Source organism: Barbatula barbatula (genome assembly GCF_947034865.1).
Source record: "Barbatula barbatula genome assembly, chromosome: 8".
Classification (NCBI taxonomy): Eukaryota; Metazoa; Chordata; class Actinopteri; order Cypriniformes; family Nemacheilidae; genus Barbatula; species Barbatula barbatula.
The window spans coordinates 23,121,268-23,133,620 of record NC_136771.1 but is presented as its reverse complement, the minus strand read 5'-3'; the positions used below and the strand labels follow the sequence as shown (position 1 = coordinate 23,133,620).

Here is a 12,353-nt window from a genome sequence, read left to right as displayed (position 1 = left end):
ATGTCCGTTCAATGACTTGACTGTTTCCTAACTGTGATCTCACACACACACGCTGCCGTGTTAGCAATTTACAAGATGGATAAAAACCGGGTCAGTGTGCTTGTGTTTAACAGGGACAATAAAGCAGCCTATACAGTACGGTGTACTTCGCATACTCTAATTCGTATAACATTGCTGCATTCATGCAGTCCAGGCACAGTCGCGTTGAATGAGGGTCTGTTTTATAAATAATACATCTACGGCACAGTAAGCTTAATTTACATGGAAATGCAGTTTGTGCTGAAGTAATGAAGGTGACTTTGAAAGTTTCTCTTTACGTTTTTTAAGGATGGTTTTAAGACAATTAACCCCTTGATAAACAGCCTTTTGAAACAATGACTTTATTAGTGTCCGCACCATTAGATTATTTCATGGTTTATTTGAATTTTCTATTTGACTTTACATTTAGTTTTATTTATAGAAGTTTATATTTGGTATTTATGTATTGTGTTTTATTTTACACTTTAGAATAGGGACCAATTCTCACTATTTACTAACTATTAACTAAGACGTTTGCATTAGTAAACACCTAAGTACTGCTTATAAGGTATTGGAAAGGATTAAGAGATGTAGAATAAGGCAATGATATGTGCTTAATGCATACTAATATACAACCAATATACATGTTAATAAGCAAGTAGTTAATGGTGAATTTGTGTACCTTGTAATATATACCGTTATTTTTTATTTTATTTATATGATATTATGTTTGTTATTCTATTTTAATATTGTTATTGTATGTTATTTTTTGTTTATTTTTATGATTGTCATTTTATTTTGTCTGTTTGTTTTGTTATTGTTGTTATTTTGATTTAAAGCTCTGGCGCTGCAGTGTCACATTTTAAATGTCGTGCCTTTACATTCAAATGAATTTTGACTGGCTGTCAATGTTTTATCATTCATCATCTTATAAAATGTGTTGTGAACTCTGCAACTGTTTCATGAATGTCACCACGGATGCTGAGAGGTATGCCGTGATGAGTGTGTGAGTACCTGAATGACCTGAATTCAGCTTAATGATGTTCTATTGTTCTCCATGTGTGCGTGTGTGTTTCAGAGGCTCTGCAGAGGCCATACTACGCAGACTACTCTCCCGCGCGTCTCTTTATTCACACGCTCTGCACCAGCCATTATCTGGACCTCTTCATCACCATCATCATCGCCATTAATGTACTCACAATGTCAATGGAGCACTACGGACAGCCCAAGGTCTGCAGGAGTGCACACACATTTCCAAAAATACTACCGGTTTTTATCTAGCATCAAGTCAACTTGAAAGGGTTTGTGATTTGTTTCACAAAACAAACTGGTGTATTTAAAAGTTAAACAAGATGATTAAAAAGGCCACCATAAATGTGTATTCAAATCTGTTTGGATTTCATGTCGACGTCAAATGAAAGTTTGACACATATTCATGTTCTATATTTCTGTCTCTGTATGTGTTCGTGTTGTTCAGTATCTGGACGAGGGTCTGAAGTACTGTAACTATGTCTTTACGCTGATTTTCGTGATCGAGGCCACTCTCAAACTGGTGGCTTTCGGCTTCAGGAGGTTCTTCAAGGAGAGGTGAGGCTCCATCTTGTGGACGCCGATGCGCAAAATCTGTTTCCGTCTGCAGTAGAAAATCTCTTGTTCTGTCTCTGTCAGGTGGAATCAGTTGGATCTGGCTATTGTTCTTCTCTCCATCATGGGAATCACTCTAGAAGAGATCGACCTGAATGCTTCCCTGCCTATCAACCCCACCATCATTCGCATCATGAGGGTGCTGCGGATTGCCAGAGGTAATGCATTCACAAACACACATACTGTACAAATACAAGTCAAGTGTGAGCCGAGAGCGTAGAGTGAAGTGAAGGAAAAATTGTGGATTTTAGATCAATTTAATAGATCGGAGAAACATAGTTGCTTGGGTAAAAAACAGGACATTTTTGGAATATATTCATATGTTGTCTAGGTAATTCAGTTGGTATATCATTTCAGGAAAATAACAAAATATAAACATTTTGACATCATTTACTCACCCTCAACCTGAATTTGGTTGTTCTGCTAAACAATAAAAAATATCGTATTGTACCAATAGAAGAAATTGTATATTTGGAAGAATATTGTAACCAAACAGGTTGGGCCCTACTGACTTCCATAGTACAGTAAAAACCCAGAACTGTTTATTTTAACACATTCTTCAAAATATTTTCTTTCGTGTTCAGCAGAACCAATAATTTTAGATAGTTTTGAAACTCGAGGGTGAGAAAATTATTAAGGTTTTTTTTTGGCGTGAACTATCCCCGAGTGAACTAGTTTTTTTTATAAAATCTAAGATTTTTGTAGCAGTACATTTTGAAGAACATGCAAAAAAACGGTCGAAGCAAAAAATGATTACACATCTGCCATTCAAAATCTTGTTTTTGTAAAATAAAAGTAAGGAAGGGAAGGGAATATATATTTCTATATACATGTACATAAACATACAGTATATCAACACACACACACACACACACACACATATACATATATATATATATATACATATATATATATATATATATATATATATATATATATATATATATATATATATATATAATTATATATATAAGAGTTTGGTTCCAAATTGAGAACTCCATTTAAAAACAAAATCCAAAATCATGTTTTTATTATGTTATCGTGTTTTTATTGTGTTAGTTAGCTGTATATTTTGTTTTGTTTTTATGGCTGGAATCAAACCAAACCGAGAACCAGTTTGATTTATATTCATTGGACTGCACAAATAAAATCACATTTTGCAAAGAAACTGTTCATTTATATATTTAGTGTGTATATTATATGTGTTCTGTTATTATATATATAAAACAATCAATCCAAAAGCTAAACTTGCCTTGCAATTCCCCTCAAGAAAAGGTCTCAGCTTATTTTACTTGTGATTCCAAACAATATCAGTTTCAAATGTAACGTCTTGTGCGCCGCTGACACGCAAGGCCATCAATCTTACCTGTAATGAAATTCAGAAAGGTTTCACAAAATTCTGAGGTTTTGTCAGGACAGACTGCGACATGTTTGGTTTCTCTATGAAGTGCTAAAATAAGCAGTTGTTGCAAGAAACTTTCTGCTTTTTATTGACAATACCAATGCTAAAAAAACTCACATCTTAGCATTTTTAAGGCTGTTCTGCTTCCCTACACTCCTGCTTAAGAGCGCAATGTACCCGGAGCTGAAATCTTGCAGTCGACTCGAGAGACAGTCAACAAAACGTCTCTACAGACAATCTGAACAAAATAACATCTTTCTATGAACCCAGACAAGGAGGAGCAGATACAAGCGTGCAGCTATAAGGTGAAACTAGAGAAATCCATGGCTGTGGATGAATTTATAGGAACAAGCAGTCGAGGTTTAAGAAGCCGAGGTGGGAGCGTGTGGACAGACGGATGTTATTTATGTCAGCAGGAATCTGATGGATCTGATGTCTTTTTAGTGTTGAAGCTGTTGAAGATGGCCACAGGAATGAGAGCTCTTCTGGATACCGTGGTTCAAGCTCTACCACAGGTCAGTAAGTTCACTGGTTGTTTTAGTGTGTTTTGTCAAATGATTTTGCAGATACCTCAGATGATGCTGTGCTGATGTGTTTATTCATGAATATTTCAGGTGGGTAATCTGGGTCTTCTCTTCATGCTGCTGTTCTTCATCTACGCGGCTCTGGGAGTCGAGCTCTTCGGAAAACTCGGTCAGTAGCTGGTTTGTTACTGTATGTTTTTATTTGAAAACAAGACCTTTTAGTCAATGTTTTATGCCGACATCTGATTGGTTGAAATGTATTTGTAGGGCGGTGTTTTGAAGAGAGGGCTTTTAATTGTAGCCCAACTATTTAAATTGATCTACTCACCCTCAAGCTGTGTTTCAAAACGGTTTCCCCTATTCTTCCTGTAAATGTCTTTATTTAGCAGAACAAACACATTTACCTGTTTGGAAATACTTTGGTGTGAGTAAATAATGATTTTTAAAAAATTACTTCATTTTGGGTGCGCTATCCCTTTAAGGCCCATTCACACCAGTACGATAACTACAGTATATTGACAATACAGTAACTATGATCTTTTTTCCAGCAGACATCTTATGTTGTGTGCACACCAAATGCAAATCATCGCGTTCGTAGATTACTCGCGGGATTATTTGTTTGTCACGTCACTATATAGATACACTGCGAGGAGTGTCTTCGCACATCCGTACGTGTCAATAAACTCTTCGTGTGAATAGAATTTTTTTTTTAACTTACGCGGAAGATGCACGTTCGTGTCAATTACGTTGCGATGTTCGCATCGCAGGCACAAATTTGCATTGGCTGCAAATAATTACATTGGCTTCTGGTATGAACACACCAATACACATTTAAAGTGTGAAAATGCAGAGGACAGGCTTAGAACAAACAATGTTATTATCTATAATATCATTTGTTATATCTTAATAGTTATTATATAGTTTATAGTCATTGTTCATGGTGTGAAACGGCCTTAATAATGGAAATGGAAATCAATATATTAATGGTGTTTTTTAGTATTTAAACATAGTTGTACGCATGCCTTAATGCTTTAATTTCTACAATCTCAATAGAAAACAAATTCATGTTCAAAGTCATTTCATGAGCAATTTTAATATTTCAAAAGTTAAGATGATGAAATGACATGTATTTAAATCAGAATGCACTGAGGATAATCCATGTGAGGGACTGAGCAGACATGCCACGTTTCAGAACTTCGGTATGGCTTTTCTCACTTTATTCCGCGTTTCCACCGGCGACAACTGGAATGGCATCATGAAGGTAAAGCATAAACCCTGAGAATAATCCTCAACCTTTCACAATCCACATGTTGTAAATGTTTATGTCATGAAGGGCACATGTAACCGTGATGTCCCGGCTCATATTTGCGAGATAATGAGTATCAAATTTGGATTTCCCCCATTCAATTTCCTATCATTTTGATGTGTCATATAGTCTTACTTGGTAAAAATATCAAGGTTATACTTTTGCAGCTGCTCTTTACATTATGTAGAAAACAGTAAGTGATCCAAAAAATCACTTCGACTGGGTTTTCACTGGCAGTGTCACATATGTTATCCACATAAATTCATCAAATGTCACGTAACCTAAACCTAGCAGCGACCAAGCTCACGATTGATGAGGTTTCTGTGCGTTTTTGTGTTTAGGACACTCTACGGGAATGTAAAAACGGTGACAAATGCCTGAGTTACCTGCCACTTTTGTCACCTCTTTATTTCGTGACATTCGTCCTGGTTGCTCAGTTCGTGCTGGTGAATGTCGTGGTCGCGGTGCTTATGAAACACTTAGAGGAGAGCAACAAAGATGCACGTGAGGAGGCGGAGATGGAGGCGGAGATTCAGCAGGAGCTACTGAACAGTCGCAGACACAGCAATGTCTCTGTGGGTGGGGCCACAGGGTTGGAGGGTGGAGCTTTTAAAATGGAGACACTGTCCTGTGAGCAGGTAATCAATTCGGCCCATTTATAAATCCTTATGTGTATAAAGGTGTTAATGCATAGTCCTCTTTTACCTTTTTTGGGGGGTTTTTTAGGAAATTTACGGAAGTCTTAAAGTGTTTCTTCACATCACACTATAACTATTTGTTGTGTTTTCAGGGCAAAGATCCCAGTTATGGTAACTTCCTGACAGTAGAAAGGCCGTCCATATCGAGGATGCTGTCTCTACCCAATGACAGTTACATGCTCTTTCCAGTGAAAGCCGAATACGGCTCCATAGAGCAAAGATTCTCCAAACAGGATTCTGCATTACCAGGTGATGGGACAACAATCACACACACAACACTCTCCATCCTTTATTGAGTTAATGGCACAAATACCACAGAGATTTTGACCAAAGCCATTAATATTTTGCTCAGGCTCTTCTCCGTCACTTGGCTCGCAGCCCTGTGAAGATGGTGCGCTAATGCAGCTTCCAGGAACCACATCTCCGACAAACTTGGCCTCGGTTTCTGCCTCTCACCTTCTAACTCAAAGAACAAGAACATCCAGCAATGCCTCAAGAATCCTGCGTAGACAGGTTTGCAGAAACCGTGATCTCGATTATAGCGATTTATAATATATTATTAAACGGTCAGTTCTGATTCCGATTGGCTGAGCCGAGTTCTAAGCCAATATAAAGTACCCCGATTTTTAACGGCTGACCGCATTATATAGGTTAAATATCATTTTATTTACTTTATTTTATGAAGCCTTGCTACGCATAAGGAATATCCACTTAAGTGTGCATGCTTGGATAAGTATTAGTGCGCTTGATTTTAAATATCTGCTCTCACCTGCAGCAAGCAATAAAGTGTGACTCCATCGACTCTGGCTCCAAAGACAGCCTACACGTGCAAAGCAGGCCCTGTTCTAATGAGAATCTTCTCCTCAAAGTACCCAGCATTTCACTCGCCAGCGGGTCCGCCCCCTGTTCGCCGCAAGCCTCGCCCCCTCCACCCCTTCGCAATCGGACGGCGAGCGTACGAACAAGTGTACAGGTGTACAGTCAACGCAGCATCCCCCGTGGCCAGATAGCACATCTGACACAATCAACAAAAGCACTTGAAATAATGCATGCTAATGCACAATTAAACACCTCGGACCCTGAGGAGGTGAACCGACACATGACAAAATCTACCCAAAAAGGATCCTATAATCATCTTTCCCCTTACTCATCAACTCTTTCCTGTTCGGACGCTCAGTCTCAGAACTCAGGACCGTTGCGTGTTGGGACGAGCCGTCAACAGGAGGCCTGGAGTAATAGTCTACGCAAGTACAACAGCATGGAAAATAACTTCCTTTCACCCCAACCTGACCCCCCCCGCCGACATTCGATGCACGGAGAGGGGCTAATTCTTCCAATGAAGGCGTCTGTGCCATCCCCCGGACCTTCGCCGATATCCAAAAAGGAGAAGATTAGCCCACCCTGCATCTCCATCGACCCGCCCACGGAGGTGGAGTTTCAATCTCCAGCGGTCAACCAGGAAAGCAGCTCAGTCCTAAGAAGGCGGACGCCGTCGTTTGACTCCGCGTTACCACGCGAATCGTTAGATCTCACGGAGCCCCTCCCACAGGGCGAACCTTCCCTGCCGAGTCACTTGCCCCTCCCACAGTTTTCATTTGACCAATCAGATGTAAGTTCTTTGAGCAGTCTGTCGGAACTGCTTTCAGATAGTGACCAATCGACGCACTCTTTCCCTCCGGAAGCCCGTTCGGGGTTTGCAGGAAGCGCGGGAGAAGCTCAGAGCCCACTCAGGAAGAAGGTCTTGGTCAGAATGGCCAGCACTAGGGATCCAGGAAATGAGGATTCGGTTGCCTAAGCAACCGCACAGGAAGTTGTAGTTTGCAAAGCATTTTAAGAACAGAAAGAGGTGGTGTCGGCCACAGTATGCAATGTGTTTCTGATGGAACTGATGTTTTTTCCTGATCATATTGATTGGGGTTTTGGAACTTTTAGTAGTATTCATCACACACATTGATGTTGTGAAGTTTTACGTGATGTCGAGCTTCTTTAAATGCAGAGAAAACCCGTCACTGATCCCAAATGGATTCATTACGGTGCGATTTTAACCCTCATGTTCTGTTTGGAGTCTGTAACGTTACAACATTTATAGTAATAATTAGAAATGAAAATGCAAATAATGCAAATAATACAAATCTGCGTTATTCACCTCCATATGCTGTATCATAATATTTTGAACAAAATAAAAAAATTAAACAGATTCCCAAGGAATAATCATTTTTGTAATAGTTTTATTTTGGTCGAATTATAACCTTCTGTACAGGAATTTTTAATAAATACATTTTAATCAGTTTTATTAACTCAATTGCAATAAAAATGAATTAGAAATTTGATTTTTAAACCAAGAAAACGTTTTTATTTGTAGACAATTTTATAGATAACATTACATAATAAGCCACATTTTAAATGAAAGAGTCAAATGACTATTTCTCAAGTCAGTCTTAACAGAACATGAGGTTTATTTTGCAGGAGTGCTATATTTTCCCTTTCAAAACCCTTATGTCATAGAATTACTTCACAATTCAGTCATACTTGTTACACCCTGTTGTCTTACAAAAGGATACAATATTTATAGAAATCTTTTAGCCGAAACATATGCATGGATATAATGCAGACTGTGTAGCGGAATGGATGAAATGATTATGTACATAAATGTGGCATGTGATATTTTTGTAAAGGGTTCGAGTCTCACATATTGTTGGCCTTCAGATGGACATAAAGTGTCAGAGGAATGTTCCGGGTCGAATACAAGCTAAGCTCTGCTGATAACTGTGGCGTGCCGTGGATTAGCACAGAAAATAATAAGTGACTCCGTCTGTACGAACCAGACTGAAGTCTCATAATCGAATTATGAGATAACAAGTTTGATTTCAGTCATTAATTTCACTATTATTTACATTTTTGACTTGGATTTACTCAGTAAATATGAAAGATATCAAGGTTACTATATATTTTCATACAACGTTATGTATAAACATTATGTAGAATGATTTTACATAATAGTAAATCTCAAAAAAAAAAATCTGCACTGTAAAAAAATCTGTAAAATATCTTTTTCTGTAATTGAATGCAGTTTGACCGGTTTTTAAAAATAGATGGAACATTTTTAACTGTAAAATTACAGGGTTTTTTACATTGTACGTGAAAACCATTTAAAAAAATAACATTACAATTCTGTGAAATGATTCCTTTTTACAGTGTGGTTTTTTACAGACTGGGTCACATTTTGAGTTCTCTTTTGTTTGCTTTATTAATATTAAATGAAAGTCTTTGGGTAAAGAATCATCCAAAGGTAAATGCGTCAAACGGACATTTCGCACCAACATCATAATGTAGGTGACACAGAAGATCACTTTTTTATGTAGTTACTCATTCACTGATTTTTGTTTAATTCTTGCCCCATAGACTTCCATAATAAGTGAATTACAGTCGCAGATGATGTCAGAGAGGTTAACTTGTATTGAACCTTTCTTTCTTTCTTTCTTTCTTTCTTCTGTCTTTCAAATGTAAACTGTTTCAAGCACCTTTCGATGTTTTATGTGCAAGCACAAAAGCTTCCAAAGAAATGAGCTGGTATGAATGCAAACCTCTAGCCCATGAACATTTAGTGGACATTACGGTTGTAAAATGAACCCCTTGAAATTATTTTAAAAGTCATTTTCATCATAATAGCTCTTTAATAGTTTTGAGTTTCAGTATTTCTATATGAAGCTTGTTGAGGGCTGTGCCGTTTTCACACATCAATTTAGAAAACCTGTCGAACGTAGGCTTTTCACACTATGCGTATCTTTTGATTTGCATAATATTTCATATTTTAGTTTTCACTTTTTTAAGCCTTATAAAGTCTGGGTTGTATTAGTACCATGTTGTTAAAGGTATGGCATACAAAATCGCAAAACACAATTTGTGCTAAAACATAACAATTTCTGTAGTGTGAAAAGCCCTATACAGTACATTTGGGAATATTATATTTTGTTTCGTTAACTCATTGACCCTAAACATTTGTATGTGTTTATCATTATAAAAGCTGTATTGGATGGAAAGTGTAATGGAGGGTTTTGGGAAAACCAAGGGCTGCTATATAAAAGTGTCACTGTACTGAGGATATCTGAAAAGTATGTTATGTATGCAGTGTGACATAGTGTGAGTGTGATGAGTCGTCTAATGAAGTCTTCATGAAAACACAAGCTTTGCTGCAATCCTCTTTTAAACAGTGTGTCGCCGAGTTCCTCACGTTTGAAGTGGTTCGGGATTTAATGAAAGAAAGCATCAACTGAGCATTGCAAAAACACATGATGAATATGTGTTGAAAAACTACTACTAGAGACTGTTACTGTATCTATTTATAAGTCTTTCTGTAAAAGAGTTCACTTTAACGTTCAGAGATGAGTTGTTTTTGACACTATTAGGAGGTTTGTAGATCCAGTTTTCAAAATGTGGGGCAAATACAACTCAAAACCCTTAATGCAGTTTGATTTGTGTCATTTCTCTAGCGATGAATCTGCACACGATGCATGAAAACAAATAAGGTAAGGTAAGTAGAAAATCTGTAAGTGCTATTGCTGCTATATTTGTAAAACCTGTTAAAAACCCATTTCTCATCAGTTTGTTTAAAGGTGCAATGTGTATGATTGAAGAGGATCTGTTGACAGAAATGTAAAATAATACACAACTATATTGCTGTGATAGAAAAATTCCTTAAAACTCAGCAATTGGGTATCAACAAATAATGTCAGAAATAATTTTTTATGCCTAAATTATAGAACAAATACCGTTGCTCAAGACAAAGTCACTGATCCGCAGAAAATGTTTTCAGTAAACATCGTGTTTTATGTATTTAATGGGTCTTATTAAGATATAGTTCACCCAAAATTACAATTCTGGTACACTGTAAAACCGTGAAAAACTGTGAAATTTACTCATTGTAAATAAGTTAATTTGACTTAATAAAAAAAAGTCAAGTTCACTTAATAATGGTATTAAGTTAACTCAAACTGAATACGTTTTTAGAACTTTTATGTTGTTATTTTAACTCTTGATTTAAGCTACAATAATTTATTTTATCAAGTAGAGTTTACGCACAGAAATCAATTGTTCAATTTTATTTTTAAAAAAAATCACTTTATGATTTTATATCATAATCACTTTATTTAAACATGGTAAATCATCACGATTGGTTGAGGAGGATTTCCAGTTCCCAGCAAGCTTTGCGTAAGATTGCATTTAGGCACGAAATGTGTTATTACATGTGCTTTTCGGTACAAAATAAAGACTTGATTGTGTTTAATGTTCATTTATCTTAGAGACTTAGAAGAGTTTGTTATATATTATGTAAATGTGCTTAGGCTCTGGTAGGTTAAAGCAAGGATATAATGTGTATTGTGTCATTGAATGAGCATTGACTCATTTGCTAGTACTAAGAATTCTCTCTTGTTGTGCTTTAACTTACATAAATTAAGTCTATATTCAATTTATGTATGACAACTAAAAATACCAATAAGACTAATAAATATCAAATAACAAAATCTGTCTGGGAATTTTTCTTCGGTGTAACACAAAATAAGATATTTTGAGAAATGTCTCATGTCAACATATGTCAATGCTGTTGTGTGACAATATTTCTTCAAAATATCTTCGTCTGTGTTCTGCAGAAGAAATGAAGTCATACGGTTTTGGAATTACACAAGGGTGAATAAACTATGAAAGAATTTTTCTGCGTATAATGTTAGCCAAGGTCAAGCAAATGTCAGAATTTTGCCTCCCTCTCCGTGTCTTTAAATAAAGCGGGTTGTTGCATACTGCAGAGCTTTTAAGCGTTTGACATCACTGCCCTCTGCATGTTAAACAATCAAACAGCACTTTAATGTACCTGTCTGGTCTGATATAAATACTAATAAAAGGCTATTTTATTTCAATAGATTTAGGAAAATGTCTCATGATGTGACCCTTAAAAACAATTATTTAAAAACAATAATGATGCGGTTCATCTTTATTTATTCATGTCATTCCAAACACTTTGTAACCACTTTAACATCCTCCATTAACAAAATATAACAATCGCCTTCAGTGGAAATTTCAGTGTCATTGTACAGTAGCATATCATGCAGTTAGACACATTTAGATCAAGCACAATACCCCCCCACACACACACACACACACACACACATATGCACAAGTATGCTTGTTAAAGTAAACAATCTGTTGCAATAATCTCAGTTATCTCATCCGGAATGTTTTCTGTCTCCATCAACAAACAACCACGCAAACTGAGACGCACTCATTTTCTCACTATCCCTATTGCTCCTGTCAAAGCGACATAACATCGTTTAATTGAAACTTAAAAGAGTGGCAATTTTTCAACAGATTTTGACACAAAAGACGTGCACAGCACTTAAAATAACTAGTGATCATTGTGTGATGCTACAGATTGTTGGTTAGCCATGGCCCATGGCATAAAGTTATAATCTATTATATTAATTGAAAATCACAAAAATAATAGCTAATTAAACACTATAAGCACTTTTGTAATAATAATTAAAAAAATAATATTACTATAATAGGATAAACATATTTATGATATAATTTATATTTCTATCACAAATATGTTTAAAACAATACATTTTCTTTTCAAAACAAACAAATTAACCATAAGTGAAACCTACACCAGGCAATGGAGTATTTTTACAATTTCTACAATTTTGCTTTTGAGTAACGCTTCACCCGAGCCAATAGGTGTCAGTACAATTTCCGAAGATACCTTTTTT

General features: G+C 36.4%; 1 protein-coding gene across 1 annotated transcript in view; it reads left to right on the top strand.

Annotated features, from left to right (window-relative positions):
• cacna1hb (calcium channel, voltage-dependent, T type, alpha 1H subunit b) overlaps positions 1–9,958 on the top strand; it is a 62,637-nt gene extending 52,679 nt beyond the window's left edge. The window contains exons 26-35 of the mRNA XM_079462396.1: positions 1,097–1,248; positions 1,496–1,605; positions 1,687–1,820; positions 3,509–3,579; positions 3,679–3,757; positions 4,728–4,849; positions 5,236–5,532; positions 5,685–5,841; positions 5,945–6,105; positions 6,368–9,958. Of these exons, the coding sequence (XP_079318522.1) occupies positions 1,097–1,248; positions 1,496–1,605; positions 1,687–1,820; positions 3,509–3,579; positions 3,679–3,757; positions 4,728–4,849; positions 5,236–5,532; positions 5,685–5,841; positions 5,945–6,105; positions 6,368–7,387 (2,303 nt within the window). The 3' untranslated portion in view covers positions 7,388–9,958. The remainder of the gene's footprint in view (positions 1–1,096; positions 1,249–1,495; positions 1,606–1,686; positions 1,821–3,508; positions 3,580–3,678; positions 3,758–4,727; positions 4,850–5,235; positions 5,533–5,684; positions 5,842–5,944; positions 6,106–6,367) is intronic.
• The last annotated feature ends 2,395 nt before the right edge of the window (positions 9,959–12,353 follow it).